General features: G+C 38.2%; 1 protein-coding gene across 1 annotated transcript in view; it reads right to left on the reverse strand.

The window, feature by feature from the left end:
* The window catches only part of LOC150090896 (sorting nexin-25-like), a 325,882-nt gene that overhangs the window by 186,441 nt on the left and 117,743 nt on the right, over window positions 1–21,698 (reverse strand). The window contains exon 12 of the mRNA XM_090376672.1: window positions 3,657–3,776. Coding sequence (XP_090232798.1) covers window positions 3,657–3,776 — 120 coding nt within the window. The remainder of the gene's footprint in view (window positions 1–3,656; window positions 3,777–21,698) is intronic.

Genomic DNA, 21,698 nt, shown 5'->3' on the forward strand with positions numbered 1-21,698 from the left:
CAGGTAAACGATGCGCACATACCCGGCCGTCCACACAGTGCAACAGGAATCGTGATTCATCAGACCAGATGACCTTCTTCCAATCACTCAAGGTCCAGTTTCGATGCTCGCATGCCCATTGTAGGCATTGTCGCCTGTGAACCGTGGTTAGCATGGACACTCGGAGCGGCCTGCGGCTAAGCAGCCCCATTTTCAGTAGGGTTCGATGTACTGTGTTTTGTGACACATTACTCCCATCACCAGCATTCCAATTACTGGCGAGTTGCACCACAGTTGCCCTTCTGTTGCCACGTACCATCTGGGAGAGCCTTCACTCACCTCGAGCATCAATGAGCCATGGTTATCCAACACCTCACCAGGGTTCTTGAGTTTTCCCTCCTTGAACCACTTTTGGTAGGTACTAACCACGGCTGACCCCAAGCATGCTGTGCCGTTTCGGATATACTCTGACCCAGTCATCTAGCCATTACAATTTGGCCTTTGTCACACTCACTTAAGTCCGCTGCCTTTCCCAGCTGAAGAACAAGAGTAACACTGATTAACGGAGCTCAGTATCAGGTGTTTTTTTATACAGTGTCTCGACCCACGCACATGCCATAGTTCACCAGCAGTTGCTTCGATTTGCATGACTAGCTGGGCATAATGTTTTGGTTCATCAGTGAATATATAACTATGATTTGAGAAAGTAGATATAACACTGATCTGTTGTATTACTTGCAAATAATAATGTCTGCATGTACTTATAAATAGTAATAATAATAGGGATGGTTAACATGTTCAACCTTGTCTGTTTGCCTCCCACCTCTCTCTCTCTCTCTCTCTCTCTCTCTCTCTCTCTCTCTCTCTCTCTCTCAGTAACAGAAAGACAATTGTAGTGTGAGTATGTGCACAGTTTATCTGCATATCTCTTGCATACTGTTTGTTTTTTCTGTGTTTTTCTTGGCACTGTATTGTTAAAATATTCAAGCAGAAGCAATGGAAGTGTTTGAATCACCCTTACAATTTCTGCTGTTTGTGTGGACAGTTTATAACAAAAACTCTGAGGCAGAAAAATCTACGGTATGATTAAATATAACCAAAGTTCATATTCAACGTACTTTGGTTGCAAGATTGGTGATCAGGAAAAAACTTGAAATTCATTGTGTTGTATTACCTGCATCACAAATCTGAGGATGTGGCTCAGAAATGAGCATCATATGCCTTTTGTTGTTCCTACAGTGTGGTGACAACTACATGACCACACTAACAATTGCTATACCTGCATGGCAAAAATATCAGGGATGTCTAGAATAAGACAAGCACAGCATAAAATATCCTAACATATCATATGCAATATGCCGTAATCCATATAATGAAGATGTGCAGATACCATATCCTCAAAAAATTATGGGATAAACAAAGTAGTGATGAATATAGCAAGGATTCTCGTGCTGCAGACTTTGCCGCACCATCTGTTTCAACAGATTATAGATAAAAAGCAAAAAAAAAATAATGAAGATGTGCAGATACCATATCCTCAAAAAATTATGGGATAAACAAAGTAGTGATGAATATAGCAAGGATTCTCGTGTTGCAGACTTTGCCGCACCATCTGTTTCAACAGATTATAGATAAAAAGCAAAAAAAATTATAATGAACTGCACTTAAAGCAAGAGTTGGACAATTTAGTTTATGATTTAAACTAATCTAAAAAAGCAGAAGTCCTTGGTTCTAGGTTAAAACAGTGGAAGTTACTTGAAGCAGGAACTAAAATTAGAGTATATTGAAAATGTCACAAAGCAGTATCAAAATATTTCATTATGGAAGCTGGTATGTGCTCTTATAAAAACATTAGTAATCTTCTGAACAAACTGGGCATTGAATACAATCCTGATGAATGGCATATATTTATTGATGCCTCAAAATTAAGTTTAAAAGCATTTTTACTGCAATGGAAATACCTTCCCATTAGTTCCTCTATTTCATGTTGTTGGCTTGAAAGAAACATTTGAGAGCATGTCCAAGATCCTGAGTTCAATAAGTTACCATGACTTTGCTTGGAATTTCTGTAGTGATCTTAAGGATTACTCATTAGTCTGTAGGAGGATTTCACAAATTACTGCTACTTTCTATGTTTGGGGGACAGTCAGGCAATAGAAAAACATTATATTGTGCAGCAGTGGGAAAAAATGTAGGAATGTTTACAAGGAAGAAGTAACATAAAATATGTTCCACTGGGTGACCTAAAGAAGGTTCTTCTTCATCTTTGCATAGAAAATGTGTATTCTATTAAGGATCTGGATAAAGAAGGAAGTGGATTCTGCTACCTAAGGGAATTGTTTCCCAATTTGAGTCTCAAATAAAGAAACTCCCCAAAGATTATGTATTCAAAACAAACCTAGAGGATAATGAACTAGCATTTTGGCGAATGTTTAAAGCAGTTTCACATTGATTTCTTGGAAGGCAGAAAGAAGATAATTATGAATCTCTGGGACACTGCTGTGAAACTTTACTGCATCATGGCAGTGCACCAACTTTACTGCAATGCTATAAAGATATGGGTTGCTGAATGTCTTTGAAATTTGATTTTCTTCACTACCATCTTGTGTTTTTTTCCTGAAAATTTGGGTGATATAAAGATGAAGAAGAGTAAGAGGAATGCTTTCATCAGGACATATCCACAATAGAAAAGTGGTACAAAGGTCTTTGGGACACTGCCATGATGGGACATTACTCCTGGTTTCTTAATAGGAAAAGCAAAATGGACTATAAAAAAAACTCTGAGTGGGAAACATTCCTAAGGAAATATGATTTATGTAGTACAATATATGTCTCATTAAATATTTTTAAAATGAATGACTCATATATATTAACATATTATATTTATAATTGGTCATTCATTAAGTTACATAAATTTCGGTATATCTTTCAATGGAGAAGAATATAGATATAATTTTGATATTTTTGGAATCAGTGGACCAATTTCCTTTAGAATCTGCAAACCTCTGCTGAAAAAGTAAGATTTATTTATTTTATTTTTTTTTTTTTGTTGTTGGCCAATGTATTCAGCTAAACTGAATACATGAAAATAATATAATGGATGCTAAACTCATATCCCTGAATACTACAAGGCTACCCTACAGCAGCCAGGCCATGCAATAGTTTGCTGTTGTAAAACATTATTATAGGTCATGGGTGAGTGTTATGAGTTTTGTATTTGTATATATATATATTTCATCTATAATGTAAAGAGGGCATATTTTGCTGTCTAAGTAAAGGATAAATAAGCTGAAAATTTCCAGGCTTATGAACTTTATTTGATAATTCACACTTGGTTAGACTATGATTTATGGTTTTAAAAAAAAAATTTTGAAAATTAGGAACTTCTAAGTCACAAGGTTGCCAGTTTTGGGACTTTGTACCAATATTAAGAAAAAATCCAAATGAGGATCAGGATCAATATATTATAAAAAAATAAATAAATCTGTATTTTATCATCAAGCGAGTAACCTTTATTATTGGGTTTTTTTTTTATTAAATAGAATAAATCAAGGGAAATTTCTAAAGACTTAGTTATTCTTTGTAATATAGAAAGTCTTTTAGCTCACATTATTGCTTTTATATTAAAAAAATTCTGAAACATTCTCTCCCCATCAAAAAAAAAAAAAAAAAAATACCTTGTTTGCCATCATGAAAGCTTCAATTCCTTTTAGAATATTCTTTGAAAGCCTTATGCTGCCACTTGGATTGTTAACATAGGTCTGAACAACATCATTTCCAAGCTGATGCCAAGCAGTCTAAAAAATTCGTCACAGAATATATTTATTTAAAAAAAAAATTAAAAGAGAGAATTAAATAGGAATGTTTTAAACATTATTTTTACAAATAACAGAATTTTATAAGCCTTACCTAGAAAATACAGAGTGATTATAACTTCTGGGTTTAAGATATATCTTTCAAAGTACTTGTTGGAATTAACTTTTTTTAATATTTCAATGTTATGCAAGTGCTAAAGATATCCAATGTTAGAACTGTACATTGGGTTTGAGGTAATGCTTTGAGCAATACCTCAAATTCATCAAATTTATTTACCAAACTCCTAGCATTGGTGTACACACAAGTATACATGCACCTGTTCCTATTCTTAGCTACCCTAACACAACCCATGTGTTTACTTGTACCGCAATAACTTCCAGCAGTCTCTGAAATATACTGCATTTTGTTTTCCAGGCTTCTGCTCATTCCAATAGAAGCAGTGCAAGAATCACTTTCACCTCTGCCAGTGGCTACTGTTAATCTATTAGTTCTTGTATCCCCCCCCAAAGCTAGCAGTTTTCCAACCCACCTAACACTGTCTCTATAGCATCAGAAAATATTCTTGCACCCTTTCTATTTAAGTGCATCCCATCCCTGTAGAAGTAGCCTCTCCTGTTAACAAGGAGGTCATCAGGCCAGAGGCAGTTCAATTAAATATTAGCTTGCACCTGGTGACCTTTTCATTTTGTTTTCCATTTAAAATGATAAACTGAAGCAAACTGAGGGCTTCCGATAACAATTCAGCCATAATTATCGTGTTTACAAAACTGTTGTATAAAGGTTGCAAATGCTCATTTTAGAATATTTTGAGAGCACCTGTCAAATATTACTTAGGTTTGCCTTAACTATTAATAAATATCTTTTGTTTATATTTATAATGCTAGTCATTAATGTAACATACCATTGCGAAAAAGGGTTAGAAATGATAAATTCCTAGGTGATGCAGTTTCTTTGAACACCAGTGTATTTACACTACTAACTGAGTGAAGTGTATTTTCTTTACCTATGGAATACTGTTAGGCTATTCTCATCTTCTTCCAACTTGGCAAGTAACTATAGCAAATGCTTTGGTCCATCTGCTCAAAGAGTATGAACTTTAGAGTATCTCATATAATTATAAAATGTTTTATGAAGGACCTTGCTTATGAGCTCAGGCACTTCTAAGTAATGAGAAACAGCAACACACTAGTAGTGAGCTTTGAATTTCGATTGTTCTGATTGTACGCTGCAACAAAGATTTCAGAAATATTTTGTGTAATGTATATTTATGCAGTCTAACACATGTCATTGTGCCATCAAATTTTTTTTACCAAATTGTTCACAATTTCAGTGGAACCTGGACCATTATAGAGACTATGCATACTGGTATCCCTGCAGCATAACTTAGAAGTGTATTCCTTCAAGTGCCAGTTCTTTACTATGCTTTATTCAGTAAGAGCTACTGTGAATAAATAACACTTTCGCAAATGTGAATAGGAACAATACATCTAGTGGCATAAATTCAACTACACAGTTTAATTACACAATTAACCTGTGTAGTTGCATTAACCTGTATGCAATTACACAGGTTAATGTTGGATATAGCCTGAGCATTCTGATACCACTTTTTCTTGTTACATAGACATGTATAGTATCTTATGTACAACAGATCCAGAATGTTAGATCAACTCAACTTTGGTAAGCTGCCATAAATACAGAATTCTGTAAAAGGCCAGAAATGTGTGTAATGTGTGTGTGTTGTTTCCGGCCACTTTGTCTGAAGGAAGGCAATCACTGAAAGCCTGTCCAGTGCCCCTCTACAACCAAGAGGGTGGGCCACAAATAAGCACAAATTGTGGTGGATATCAGTTACTACGATTACTGTCTGCCTTAAAGGGCAAAATCCTATAGACATTGGAGGTAGTGCTGTACCAGTGGATGCTAGCAAAAATCCTGTAACCATAGTTGCCAAAACAAAATGTATCAGAAAATAAAAAATAAAAAAATAAAATAAAATAAAATAATAAAAAATATAAATAAATAGAGAGAGAGTGAACAGGATAGATGTTCTGAAGGCAAACTAGAACATCAATCCTGTAACCACCCTTCCTCAATTTCAGTTTATGCCCCCTCATGCATGCAGTCTAAGCAAGAGGAAGGATCCCATAGGCATTGAGCATGCTCAATTCATTCAAAGCCTTAAACACTTCAAACAGATTCCTTCATGTCTAGTCTCCAGATGCCACAATTTGCAGAACTGAAGCCTGTCTTGGTAAGACCACCCTTTAGTTCCGTTCGCCAATACTGCCTATCTCTGCTCACGTTCCAGTAGATCTACACGCTTCCTAAATGGAGGCCACCAGACCTGTATACAGAACTTAAGAAGCAACCTAAACATTGCTTTATATAACAGGATAATCACTTCCTTATCCTGCTAGCAAAGTTCCTGTTTAGAGCTGTACCTTCGAAATGAGGATACAGCTCTAAACAGGAACTTTGCTAGCAGGATAAGGAAGTGATTATCCTGTTATATAAAGCAATGTTTAGGTAACATTGTTATCCTCCCTCCAGTCACTATCTGGCAGAGTAGTGACTGGAGGGAGTCCGAGTAGCGTGTATGCAGAGGGCATTGTCAAGGCAAAGTTATGTCAAGGATCTGGGTATATTCTTACCAGTTAGAATTCTACATTACCAATGTTGAAATCTAAATTGGAAGCCTTCAGGAACTTAACCTTGGAGGTTACTAGGCTTTTCATTCCAACTAAGAAATACTGTTCAAGGTTCAGGTCTAAATGGATGTCAGATGAATTAATGAGGCTCATAGCAGAGAAGAAAAATGTGTGGGATGCATATAAATTATCAGGTGATACATAAGCCTACGGCAGATATAATCTTGTCTGTAATCAAGTCATAAAGGAGGTTCGGCAGGCGAAGGCAGATTACGAGAAATCTTTGGCAAAGGATGCAAAGAGTTCTTTACTAATGTAAACCTCTAGAAGGAAAGGGATGAATCAGATTGGACCACTTAACATAGACGGGTTGACTATTGATGATCATGCTCAGGTAGCTGATAAACTGAATGGGTATTTTGCATCTACATTCACATGAGGAGTTTTTCAATGAGGGGAATGCCAGGCGTTTATCAAACTTTAACAGGGAGCTACCTAATTTTGTAATAACTGAGAGCAAAGTGGAGGAGAAATTGTTGAAGTTAAACATAAGGAAGGAACCTGGGGTGGTTGGAATCTATCCAGTTATATTAAAGGAGGCATCAAAGGAAGTAAGCAAACCCTTAGCCACAATTATGAGAGCTTCCTTGGACTCGGAGGAGGTCCGCATGGACTTGAGATGTGCAACAAACGTATCACCAATTCACAAAAGGGGTTCAAAAGTTGACACAAGTAACTATAGACCTGTTAGTTTAACTTGTGTTCTGGGGAAAATAATGGAGTTCTGGTTAAAGAAGCATTGCAGGATCACCCAGACAATACTGCAGTAAATAGTAAAGCCAGAGCATGCGTTTATTAAAGGGAAGTCTTGTCTGACCAATTTGATTGGATACTATGATAGGGTCACAAAGGAACTGAATGCCAAAAATAATTTTGATATCATATAGTTGGATTTCAGGAAAGCTTTTGATACTTTTGCACATGGAACACTGCTGTACAAATTGGAGTAGTATGGCCCTAAGGGTAAGTTGCTACATGGGATAAAGGGATGGTTGAGTGGGAGACGACAGAGAGTGGTAATCAAAAGTCACTGCTCTTCATGGACAATTTAGGCTTGGCATAGCTGAGTGGTCAGTAGCACATGCTCTTTGAAGGGACAGGGGTTCAAGCCCGTGATTAGCATTAGTAGAGGCATATGATGCAAGAAAGCAAGCTTATGCAGCATCAGCCAAAAAAAAACCGCTTCCATTTCACCCCTCCATTCGTTCCAACCATCTCTGTTCATACCTGTCCATCTCAGCCTTAAATTTATTTAGACTATCAACTTCCACAACAAAGGATGGAAGTCTGTTCCACCAACCAACTACCCACTGGCTAAAGGGAAGCTTCCGCACATCTGTCCTACATCTGTCTTTCCTTAATTTGAATTTATGCCCTCACAGGTGATTATTCTGAGCAAGAGGGAGAATCCCATCAGCATTAAGCATGCTCAAACCATTCATGGCTTTATACACCTCAATCAGATCACCTTGCAGGTGCCTAGTCTCCAGACACTGTAATTTGCAAAATTTAAGCCTTTCTTTGTAAGAGCAACCCTTTGTTCCATTCACTAATCTTGTTGCCCTTCTCTGTACTCGTTCCAACAGCTCTACATAATTCTTGAAATGAGGCCTCCAGACCTGTATACAGTACTCAAGGTGTGGACTGACCACTGCCTTATACTAGGAGATAATCACCTCCTTATCCCTGCTAGAAAAATTTCAGTATATCATTCACAAGACACCATGAGCTACTCTTGCAGACCGTCTGCTTGATCAGAAAACTTCATATCTGCCTGCACAATTACCCCCAGGTCCTTTTTGTTCTCTACCATTGTCAGTGTAGTACCACAGAGTTCATATGTTACAATGAGGTTACTGCTTCCCATATGTAGTACTTTACATTTGTCAATGTTAAACTTCATTTTCCACCTCTCAGCCCATCTGCTAAACTTTTCTAGATACTGTTACAGCAGCGTACTGTCATTAGTGTCCTTAATAACGCTGCCAACCTTTGTATCATCTGCAAACTTGGACATTAAGCTTGATATACCATCATCAATATCATTTATAAATACAGTAAACAACAATGGACCCAACACTGAACCCTGAGGGACTCCACTAATAACATTAGTCCATGATGAGAAGTGTCCATTGATTACCACTCTGTCTTCTCCCACTCAACCATCCTTTTATCCATAGCAGCAATTTGCCTTCAATGCCACACTGCTCCAATTTGATCAGCAGTCTTCCATGTGCAACAGTATCAAAAGCCTTTCTAAGATCCAAATATATATCAAAGTTATTCCCTGTATCCAGTTCCCTTGTGACCACATCATAGTATCCAATCAAATTGGTCAGGCAAGACTTTTCCTTAAAGTTTGTTTGTTGTTGTTTTGGTTTTTTTTAGGAGCATTGGCAACTAAGGCCATATTGCTCCGGGGATATGCGGTGGTCATTCCCTGACCTTTCCGCATAATCCTTATATTTGGTGGTCATGGGCTCGAACCCCGGTCTAATCAAGAAGCGTGTGCTACGCACTGCTGCTCCTGCCCACCTGGCTACGGAGATGCCGAGCTATAACTGAAGTCTTGTCTAGATGATCCTGCAGTGCTCCTTTAACCAGTGCCTCCATTAATTTCCCTGAAACAGAAGTTAAACTAACAGGTCTATAATTACTTGTATCGCCCTCTGATCCTCCTTTGTGAATTGGGGTCACATTTGTACATCTGCAGTCCATGGGTAATTCCCCTGAGTCCAAGGAAGCTCTCATAATTATGACTAAGAGTTTGCTTACTTCCTTTGCTGCTTCCTTTCATATAACTGGATAGATCCCATCCACCCCGGATGCCTTTCTTGTGTTTATCTTCAACAATTTCTCCTCCACTTTACTCTCAGTTATTACAAGATTCTCTAGCTTACTGCTAGAGTTGAATACACCTCTGGCTTTCCCCTTGCTAAATAACTCCTCACGTGTGAATGTCAATGCAAAATATTCATTTAGTTTGTTAGCTACCTGAGCAGGATCATCAACAGTTGACCCATCAATATCCAGTGGACCAAACTGAATCATCCCTTTCCTTCTAGAGTTTACATAGGTAAAGAACTCTTTGTTGTTTTTCTTTGCATCCTTTGCCAAGGATTTCTCATAATCTGCCTTTGCCTGCCTAACCTCCTTTGTGACTTGATTACAGACCAGCTTACATCTATCATAGGCTTCCATGTCACCCATTAATTTATTTGTATCCCATGCATTTTTCTTCTCTGCCATATGTCTCATTAGTTCATCTGACATCCATTTAGGCCTAAACCTTGAACAATATTTCTTCATTGGTATGTAAAGCCTAGTAGCTTCCAAGATAAGTTCTTTGAATGCTTCCCATTTTGAATTTGCTGTTGGTAACATCATCAGTTGGTCCCACTGTATAGAATTTAAATATTGTCTCAGCCCACCGTAACCACTTTACGAAAGCAAAAACCCTTCCCTTTACCCCTGATAGTAGTTACCTCTTTGAGTAAATCCCACTTCAGCACACTGTGATCACTGCCACCTAGTGGTTCCTTTATCTGCAGATTCTTAATGCATGAAGAATCACTAATGATAATCAGATCAAGAGAATTACTGCCTCAAGTTGCCTCCCAAACATGTTGATGTAGAAAACAATCATCCAATAAATCCTGAAAAGCCTTGCTAGTGTGTGAGGTGACCAACCCACAAATTCCAGTCAATATCTGGGAAATTAAAATCCCTCATTATAAGACTCTATGATTTACTGGCCCACTCTTTTTCCCTGTACAGTTTCTTATTATACTCATCAGACCTATAGCACACTCCTACTCTCAATTTTGATCTCCCAATGCTGATGTCACACCAAACTGACTCGACACTGCACTGTCCAGCGATGTCGACTGGCTTCACTTCCTTGGATTTTATGTATTTCTTAACTAATAGCATAACCCTCCTCCCTTCCTATCCTTCCTGTACACATTGTGTTCCCCAAATTCCAGTTCTGCATTCCATATAACTATGTGACAGCACATCTCTGTTATCCCAACATCTGCCTTTGATGTTTTGAGCAATACCTCAAATTCATCAAATTTATTTACCAAACTCCTAGCATTTGTGTACATGCAAGTATACATTCCCCTGTTCGTATTCTTACATACCCTAACACAACCCATGTGTTTACTTGTACTGCAATGACTCCCAGCAGTCTCTGAAATACCCTGCATCTTGTTTTTCAGGCTGTTGCTCATTCTAATAGAAGCAGTGCAAGAATCAATTTCACCTCTGCCAGTGGCTACTGTTAATCTATTAGTCCTTGTATCTTGTCAAGCTAGCAGTTTTCCGACCCACCTAACACTGCCTCGATAGCATCAGCAAATATTCTTGCACCCTTTCTATTTAAGTGTATCCCATCCCTGTAGAAGCAGTCTCTCCTGTTAGGAAGTACAGACCAGGCTGAAAAAAATTCTACCTCTTGAGCCTTGCACAATCTATCCAGGGTCGAATTGATTGACAAGGCTCTCATCATACACTCCCTCCTATGATGTCTAGGCAGAATTGCAGATACTTTCAAATTCAACCCTAATTCACAGTTTTTTTTCAACAGTGACCATTACTTGTTAAGTAATTCTGCCGGTCTCCTACTCTTAATATCATTAGTGCCAATGTGTACAACAATATCACCTTTTGTGCCCTTAAAAGATTATATCCGCTCTACAAGTCATCAACTTTGCACCTGGCAGACATACCCTGCTCCTGTTCCATCCTTTTTACATAGCATGTTCCCCGTTTCTCTGTCAATAGAGCCACCAACAACTATTAGTTCCTGTGGGACCAGTGCATTCTGCCTTGGGGGTTGCCGCTGTGTTGCGTGATGATCAAGTGCACGCTCTGGCGTTGATGTGGGCAGCTGAGAGCTTGATGGGCCCCTCAATTTAGATCCTTTGAGGGCATCCACCCTGTCCTTCAAGCTATCATATAGGCCCATAACAACGCTGAGTTGTCGCCTCATTTCCTCACACTCCTTACATCCGCACACACACACACAAAGACATCCCCCTTGGCAACATCAAGCAAGCAGTGCATTTTAAAAGGCTGTGATCCAGAGGGCAAACGCCCCCCCCCCCCAGTTCTCCCCTAAGCCACAGCACTCCATTTAGCGTGAGCCTTTTGCTTTGCTGCTCTGGTCTGAGTCATGATTTCGATTTAATTTCAATAAAATTTCAATTTCAGTACAAAATTATAACTCGAAACTTGTATCCCAACGCTGTTGTAACACTATATATCTATATACAGTCAGTCCTCGTATAACACGATAGTTGTGTTCCTAGAAAACCTCGTGCAATGCAAAATCATGTAATATAACAGGCCCTATGGAAAAAATAGGATTAGGGGCCGACCACCCAAGTTTGGACACACATTTTTAACCAAAATATTACCAAACACAATAAATAATCGTAATAAAACACTTACAGTTGAAAAATGTAAAATTAATAATTTAATCATTTAAATTTAGATTCTTACCTTAAAAGTAAATGAAGACAGCTTGAGGGAAAGGGGTTGAAGCAGCGTAATTATGGGGAAAGTGGCGGCAGGTTGTCATCATTATCAGAACTGGGAGGTGGAGGAGATGCCAATGAGGACTTTGGACGAAATGTGGTCACGCCAGAACTAGAGGGCTGCGGCTCATTTTCTGTCTCTTTCTTGGGTGTTTTCATAAAAAAGACATCTAGTTTCTGTTGTTTCGCAATCTTCCTCCTTTCACAAAGCAGCTGCTTATATGGCTCCAAAGCAGATCGAATTGTATGAAGTGCTCTTCTGCTTCTTTCTGCATTATAATCGTTATTTTCTAGCCATTGCATACTTTTCTCAAATGAATTTAAAACTGAAGATAACTCTAAAGTAGAAAGCGGTTTTATGGTGGCGTTCAGGCATTCAACTTCATCTTTCTCATCTTCCACCTGGCCTCCAGCAACAAGTTGTTGCAGTTCTTCAGTTGAAAGTTCTTCTTCATGAGACTGAAGCAACTCTTCTAAATCATCTTCCTCCAATTCCTCAAAGCCAACCTGCTTTGCGAGGGCAACACAATGTGCTTTTAATTTAGGAAGCTCATTTACAGGATCAAAGCCTTTAAAATCACGAATAAAATCTGGTAAAAGAGGCCGCCAAACACCATGTAAGCATTCTTTTGTCACTTCGTTCCAGGCCTCCACAATTATGTAAATTGCATTCTTAATGTTGAATCGCTTCCAGAAGTCTTTAACTGTTGGTGCATTTCCGCCCTCTGTTTCTGCTATCAGCATCTTAAATGTCCATCTTGTGTAATAGTGCTTAAAAACAGCAATTACTCCTTGGTCAAGTGGCTGGATAAGAGATGTTGTGTTAGGCGGTAAAAACAGGATTTTGATGTTTGGTGACAGTTCAGCAAGGGTTGGAGGGTGACTTGGTGCATTGTCCAAAATAATTAAAATCTTAAAATCCAAATTTTTCTTTTTGCAGTAGCTTCGAAACACATCCTCAAACACATATAGTAGAAGTTCAGTGAAGATCTGCCCTGTCATCCACCCTCTTCTGCTGTTCCTAAAGTAAACACCCAGGGTAGTCCTTGTGATCCCTTTTAACGCTCGTGGATTGGCTGCATGATAAACTATAACAGGCTTCAGTTTCAAGTCGCCACTTGCATTTGCTCCTAACATAACGGTAAACCTATCCTTAGCAGCCTTGTAGCCTGGAGCTCGTGCTTCCTCTCTTGAGATATATGTTCGTGATTGCATTTTTTTCCAATACAGTCCGGTTTCATCAAAGTTGAAAATTTGGTCCAGTGTATAGCCCTCTTCCTCAATTAGTTTTTTCAGTATCGGCGGAAATGCCTTTGCTGCTGCTTCATCTGCACCCGCAGCTTCACCTGATAATTTCACATTATGGAAAGCGTGACGTTTCCTGAAATTGTTGAACCAGCCACTACTGGCAGTAAAGGGAGGCACTTCTTGAGGGTTTTCAGCTTTATTTCTCAGATCTTCAAATATTGCCAATGCCTTTGCTTTTATCGTAAGCAAACTTGTTCCTGATCTCTTCTTTGTTTGACCTTCTATCCAAACAGATAAAAGACGTTCCATCTCTTCCAGTTCTTTGTGTCTTGATCTAACTGATTTTGTTACACTTTGTGTTGTTCCTGCTATGAAAGTTGCTTTTATTTTTTCTGCATTCTTTCTAATTGTTCTCAGCGTTCCCTCATTTAGGCCTGTAGCACGCACAATATTGCATGTTCTTTCATTCCGGTCAAAGCGTTTCACAATTTCATATTTTTCTTCTATTGATATTGCTTTTCTTTTTCTCTCTGAAGTATTTTCACCAGAACGCTTCCTTTTCACACTTTTTTCAAGTATTTTACTCATTTTTTTGAGAATAGAGCACAATTATAAACTGAACAAAAATGAGGAGGCAAGCTTGATATACATAAACGCACAGCGAACAAGTAGCAACTGAATAAACGATGCAACGCCCGTGTACAAACTGAATAAACAATGCAGTAAACGCGAAAACACACTATTCTCACATATTACATGCTTATGTTTTACTAAAGCACATTTCTGGAGGTCACTACCATAAAACAATAAAAACAATTTGCAGTTTCCGGTTTATTGGTGGTTCCTGCTAGTGGAATCTGTTATAAACGGGTAGTAAAAGTCGATCTAATTACATTTGCGATAATACTGATACAGTAGCTGAAATTCTGTTGATTTTTACGTTATTATGTTAAATGTGTTTCCCCTTCCACGAAATCATAAAAACAAAATTTCAGAATCTTCTCTTCATTCCTACTGTGTTGTGTTCAGTTGTGGTGATTCCGCTGCGTTCGACTACCATTTCTTGTAAACACAAAGGCGAATCGTGCATAAGCGAATTCGGTTCGTGTTATATAAGATATCGTTCCCCTATTTATAAATCGTGTATGATCGAATTCGTGTAATGCAAACATGTGTTATACGAGGACAGACTGTATATATTTTCAGTATCAAGTATTATCTTCAAGTTTCTTTATATAACTTCCATATCAAGTTATGTATTTATTAATTATGTTACGTTTGTAAAATCTAAGTCGTTATATGTATTTAGTTAAATAGTACAATTTAATTGACAATGAAGTTCAACAAGATTAATAAATTTTACTGATTAATTGATAATATTATATACTAAACTAGACTAAGCTAACACTATCTAGTTCGGGATATAATGTTGTATTGTATAACAATGGCCTCAAGTTATGAAGGTAAATCTATGGACACTTAAGTATTAATTAACTTCCAAAATCCCGCTGTCTCAATTCAAAATAAACCAAGGATCTTGACTATGACTATAAGCTACTTATAGAAAATAATTTAATATAACAATTAGTCAATAAAGCTGCTAAATATAGCTAAAAAACTTCCCATTCGCCATCTCTGCAAAATTTGTAACATACATAGATTGGATACTCTTACAGTTACTAAGTAATAACCTATAAAATCTCTATCTAAGTTAAAATTTAAACTAAGTATCATGAAGTAGGAATATAAAGCTACTCTCGAAAATAAGTTAATATGCCAATTTAAGTTAATAAAACAGAAAAAACTTCTCTATTTTCCTGAGCCATAAAAACTTCACTTACACAAGGCTACTCTCGTTCCCACATTGCTCAATACGATTAACATTTATATTGATTGATTTATTTATTGTAAACTCCACTGACCTGGTGGTCCTGCTTGAGTATAAACAAGAACATTTTTACAAGAACAAGATGTAGCCAAGTGGTCAGAAGTGAGAGTACATAGCATGCGTTCCTTGGGTGGACCGGGGTTCAAGCCCATGACTACTAAATATGATAAATATTTGTATGGGTAGCAATAACCCAAAAGAAACGTACCAACTGTGTAGTACTACAATCAGGGAAGTGGAAAGTGAAAAAGACTTGGTCTTAATTGTGCAGTCAAATATGAAGTTTGCTGAGCAGTGCAGACAGGCTGCCAGGGCAGGTCATGGAGTCTTGTCATTGATATATATAGGAATTTTGCTAGCAGGGACAGGGAGGTGATTATCCCATTGTACAAAGCAATGGTCCACACCTAGAGTACTGTACAGGTTGGGAGGCTTCATTTTAGGAAGGATGTAGAGTTGCTAGAACGAGTACAAAGAAGGGCAATAAGATTGGTGAGGGGAACAAAGGGGTGCCCTTACCAAAAAAAGCCTTAGCTTCTGCAAATTGCAGCAACTGGAGAGTAGGCACCTGTGAGGTGATCTGATTGAGGTATATAAGGCCTTGAATGGGTTGAGCAAGCTAATACTGATGGCATTCTTTGTCTTGCTCAGATTAAGAACCTGAGTGGGCATAAATTCAAATTGAGGAAAGACAGTTGTAGAATATATGTGCGGAAATTTGCCTTTAGCCAGCAGGTGTTTTATTGGTGGAACAGACTTCTATCTTTTGTTGTGGAAGTTGACAAACTAAATAAATTTTACGGCTGATCTGGACAGGCATTTGGAATGAATGGAGAGGTGAAATGGGAGGAATTTTTTTCTTTTTTTTTGGCTGATGCTGCATAAGCTTCCTTTCTTGTATCATATGCCTCTACTAATATGTGCACCCTATCCAAAAATCTCATTACTTCATACAGCATGCCCCCCTCCCCACTTTTTCTTACTATTCAATACACCATGAATTGTCAAACTAATATAATAAACTTATCTGCAAAAAGATCTAAACCTCCCAAACACTTCCTAATCCATTTCACAAATATAGGTGGTCTCAGTTCTAATCTCAATGACGTCCATTTCCACTTGCAGTCTGCCAAACCACATGAACTTTTTCTAACAGAATCTAGTTATTGGTTGATTCAACCACTGCTCATCGCAGTTGCCCAAATTATTCACTGTGTGATTCCTTTTGCCTCAAAGGTAGTACACTTGTGCATATGTCTGTTCCAATATTCCCTGTCAGAGACTTGGTAACTTGGAATCTCCTCTTTTTTTTTTTATCTTCTCTGGCTTAAAATCTCTCTACCTTATTCTGTCAAATTCATCTGTTGTTGCTACCCAACTCCACTAATCACTTGGAACTCTTTGACTTTCACTCTTTGCAAATTGACATTCTCCAGTCCAACTTTCCTAACAGTGAAGTAATTTTCCTTGGTGATTTTAATGTTCAAAACTTAAGCTGGCTTCCGTTTTATAGTCACACGGATCCAGCTGGTCGAGATGCTGAGGTTTGCAATTGCTAGCGACCTTGCACCGATTGTTCATTTACCTACAAGAATACCGGACAATCCTAACCAAACAGCCAGCACGCTTTATCTTTTCCTCACAAGCAACCCTTCTAAGTGCAAGGTCGAAGTGAGTGGTCCTTTAGGCACCTCAGATCACAACTTGGTGATTGTCTCTTCTCCATTGGAGCCTTTATTTCATGGCTATTCCCAATCTCATGTTGTTTGGCATCACAAGAATGCAAAATGGGATGGTCTGTAAGATTTCTTTTCCTTGGTCGGATTACTGTTTCAAAACTTCTGATGTCAACGTTTGCTCAGATCGTGTCAGTGAAATTATTCTTACAGGAATGGAATCCTTTATCCCACACTCCACTTTAAAATCTCATCCTTTATCTAAACCTTGGTTTTCCAATAAATGTGCTAAGGCTGTCCAAGAGAAGAATGTTGCATATCGTAATTGGCTTGTTACTAATTCTTCAGTTTCATTTTCTGCTTACACCAAAGCTCGCAACAATTGTAAAGCAGTTATTAATCAGTCCAAACTAGAGTTTGAACAGGCGAAGAGTAGAAAACTTACTTCTTGCCCTAATGGTAGCCAAGCATTCTGGTCTCTTGCCAAATGCTATTGGCCGCAACTTTTGCCCATCTCTGCTCCCATCTCTGTCCAAACCAGATGGTTCTGTTGTCACTTCAGCCAAGGATAAAGCTGACCTGCTAGCATCCCATTTTTCTTCCAGCTCATGTATTAATAATCTTGGTAAAACACCTCCCACCATTCCCAACATGCTCCATTCAATGCCTCCTGTGGTCTTCCGTCAAAAAGGTGTCAGAAGGATTTTGACAAATCTTGATGCTAAGAAAGCTCCAAGTCCTGATGGTATTTCTCCACTTATTCTCAAAACCTGTGCTCCTGTTCTTTGCTACATTTTTTCACTTTCTTATTCCAAAGGTGTTTTTCCTTCTGCTTGGAAATTTGCTCATATCCAGCCAGTTCCTAAAAAGGGTGACAAACCCCTCCCATCCAATTACTTCTACTTTTTCTAAAATAATGGAGAAATCAATTAACCACCAACTCTTAAACTACCTAGAAACCTTCCGTCTGATCAATGATCGCCAGTATGGATTCCGTCAGTGTTAATTAACCAGTGATATTCTGGCTTATGTTACCCATTTATGGACAAATTCAATGGAAAAGTTTGGTGAAACCCAAGCAGTTGCTATTGACATCTCAAAGGCCAGTATGGATTGTGTTTGTCGTAGAAGTCTTCTAAACAAGCTTCCATCTTATGGTTTGCCAACTGTTTTTTGTAATTGGTTAACCCGTTTTCTCTCTGACCGCTCACTGAGGGTGATGGTAGATGGCTCTCTGTCTTCTAACTTCTCCACTAATGTTGGTGTCCCCCAAGGTTCACTTCTTTCTCCCACTCTTTTCCTATTGTATATTAATGACTTTCTTCCATTGACCAGAAATCCTATCCATAGTTTTGCTAATGATAGTACATTGCATTCCACTTTCCAGTTTGAGAAACCTTGTCTGCTCAATCAGCTTCAACTTCTCGAATATCTACTACCAATTCCTTAAATGTCGATCTCTAGGTAATTCTCCATTGGGGTAAAGACAACTTAGTTGATTTCAATCCTTCTAAAATTCAGTCTTGTCTTATATCGCGCAAAAAGGATTCTTCTGCTCCTATGCTTATCTTTGGTGACACTCCGATTTCTAGGTAAAATGATATATCTCTTTTGGGGATTACCCTGAATTCTAATCTCTCTCTTGGAACAAGCACTTTACAAATATTGCTTTCTCTGAATCGAAAAAACTTGGATTTCTATTTTGTTCTCAGCGTTACTTTACTTCCAAACAGCTGTTCACTCTGTACAAATTACAAATCTGCCCTACCATGGAATATTGTTTTCACATCTGTGGCGGTGCACCCAAAACCTCTCTCAAGCTTCTAGATTCCGTTTAGAAGAGGGCACTTAGGTTAATTAATGACTCATCTCTAACAGAGTCTCTGCACTCTCTGTCTCACAGATGTACTGTTTCTGCTGCATGTGTTTTCTACAGGTACTTCCATAGGCACAGTTCTTCTGAACCAAGTTTTCATCTTCCTCATTTATTCATTCAGCTACCATTTTCTGGAACAATCTTCATATGTGTTTCCTAAAAATTACAATCTGCAGAAGTTCAAGTCTAATGTCAACAAATATCTTCTTTCATCTTCTCAACCTCCAATCCATGCTCGATACTAAGTACTATAGGTTCAAATACCTCTCGTGTTTGGGGTTTTCATAAAAAAAAAAAAAAATATATATATATATATATATATATATATATCACAGACAAAAATCCCCAAGCTGTTCATCAGGCAGCCTGTTTTTGTACTGCTCATAGAACTTCATATCTGATTGCACAATTACCACCAGGTCTTTTTTCATTTTTCACTACCCTGAGTGTAGTACGACACAGCTGGTACATTAATCTGGGTAGCAGTACTTGCATTTGTGAATGTTAAACATGAACCGCTAATTCTCAGACCATATGCCTAATTTATTTTATATCTTGTTGCAGCAGCTTACCCTGATTATTGTCGTTAACCATCCTGCCAACTTTTGTGTTATCAGCAAACTTAGACATTAAGTGTGATATACCATCATCAGTTTCATTAATAAATACTGAAAACAACAATGGACCCAGCAGTGAACCCCGGGAGACTCCACTAATAACATTAGTCTGTGAATAACAGTGCCCATTCATAACCATTCTCTGTATTCTTCCACTCAACCACCCGCTATCCATAAGCATAACTTGTCCTTAAAGCCAGATTGCTCCAGTTTGTACAGCTGTAATTTTTGTGCAACGATAAAAAAAACCTCCATGAAAACCAAGTACAGGTAACCCTCATATAACGGTAGTCAGGTTGCTTTAAAATCTCGTGCAGTGCAAAACCGTTTTATATAGGACTAAGAACCAGTACAAAAAGGGGGTTTACATTCCTAAAAAGCTAATAAAAATACATATTTTTTTTAGTAACTCTCAGAAACTTAATTTTTATTAAAAATAATAATAACTGAACAAACATCTTACAAACTGTGATACATATATAATTACTTATATAACTTATATTACTTATATACATATATAATAAGTAATTTGTAGTGGATATTTTAGAAGTTGAAGCTGTCTGAGAGAGGTTTTGGGGGCATCGCCTCAGATATGGGAACAACATTCCATGGTAGGGCGGATTTGCGATTTGTAAAGAGTGACCAGCTGTTTGGAAGAAAAGTAATGGTCAAGAGCGAAAGAGAAAATCTAGTTTTTTAGATACATAGGAAGCAATATTTGTAATGTTTATGCCAAGAGAGATTAGAAGTCATAGTAATCCCCAACAGAGATATATGATCTTACCTAGAAATCAGAGTGTCATCAAAGATAAGAATAGTAGCAGACGAATCTGTTTTGCGATATATAAGACAGGACTGAGTTTTAGGACTGAAATAAACTAAGTTATCTTTGCCCCACTGGAGAATTACCTGGACATCAGCATTTAAGGAATTGGTAGTGGATATCTGAGAAGGTGAAGAAGTTTGTGCAGGGCAAGGTTTCTCAAACTGGAAGGTGGAATGCAATGTGCTTTCATCAGCAAAACTAAGATAGGATTTCTGGTCAATGGAAGAATGTCATTAATATACAAGAGGAAAAGAGTGGGCAAAAGAACTGAACCTTGGGGAACACCAGCATTAGTGGAAAAGTTAGAATGTAGAGTGTCATCTACCATCGTGTGTTGTTTGGTTTTTAGGAGCATTAGCAACTAAGGCCATATTGCTCCGGGATATGCGGTGGTCATTCCCTGACCTTTCCGCATCCTCCATATTTGGTGGTGACGGGCTCGAACCCCGGTCTAATCAAGAAGCGTGTGCTATGCACTGCTGCTCCTTCCCACCTGGCTACGGAGTCGCCCATCTACCATCACCTGCAGCGAGTGGTAAGACAGAAAACTGGATACCTAATTACAAAAAACAGTGAACTATAAAATGGAAGCTTATTTAGAAGGCCTTTATGCCAAACATGATCAAAAACCTTTGAAATGTCAAGAGCAACTGCTTGATTTTCAGCAGAAGAGAAAACACCTATGGAATAAGAAAATGAAAAAAGGCAACACAGAACAGAAGTACGCTAAGAAGCACAGGTTTTGTGAACAATTGGAGAAAGCACCAGGTCCCGATGGTAATCACGACCGGGTGCTTTCTTGGCATCAAGACTGTTCAAAATTCTTCTGAAATCCTTTTGACCAAGACCACAGGAGGCAGTGAATGGAGTGTACTGGGAATGGAAGGAAGTGGTTTCCCAAGATCATGAATTAGAAGAAAAGTAAGATGTTAACAGGGCAGCTTTATCTTTGGATGAAGTGACAATAGAACCACCTTGTTCTTGGGAAGTGGGAATAGAGATGGGCAAAAGTTGCAACCAATAGCTTTGGCAAGTGCCAGAATGCTTGACTACCATTTGGACAAGAAACAAGTTTTCTACCCTTAGTCTGTTCAAAATCTAGTTTAGACTGATTAATAACTGTTTTACAATTGTTGCAAGCTTTGGTGTAAGCAGAAAATGAACCTGGGGATTTCGATACAAGCCAATTACGATATGCAACGTTCTTCTCTTGAACAGCCTTAGCACATTTATTAGAAAACAAACGATAAATGATGAGATTTTAAGGTGGAGTGCGGAATAAAGGATTTAACTCCTATTAAAATGATCTGGGCAAACATCGGAAGATTTGAAACAGTAATCCGACCAAGGAAAAGAAGTAAAGAAATCTTGCAGATCAATCCATTTTGCATTCTTGTAATGTCAAACAACATGAGGTTGAGAATGGCCCCAAGAGAAAGGCTCCATTCGAGAAGAGACCATCACCAAGTTGTGATTTGAGGTTCCTAGAGGACCGATCACCTCTATTCTGTACTTAGAAGG

Source organism: Mastigoproctus giganteus, chromosome 1 (genome assembly GCF_048544385.1).
Source record: "Mastigoproctus giganteus isolate SK-2022 chromosome 1, ASM4854438v1, whole genome shotgun sequence".
Lineage (NCBI taxonomy): Eukaryota > Metazoa > Arthropoda > Arachnida > Uropygi > Thelyphonidae > Mastigoproctus > Mastigoproctus giganteus.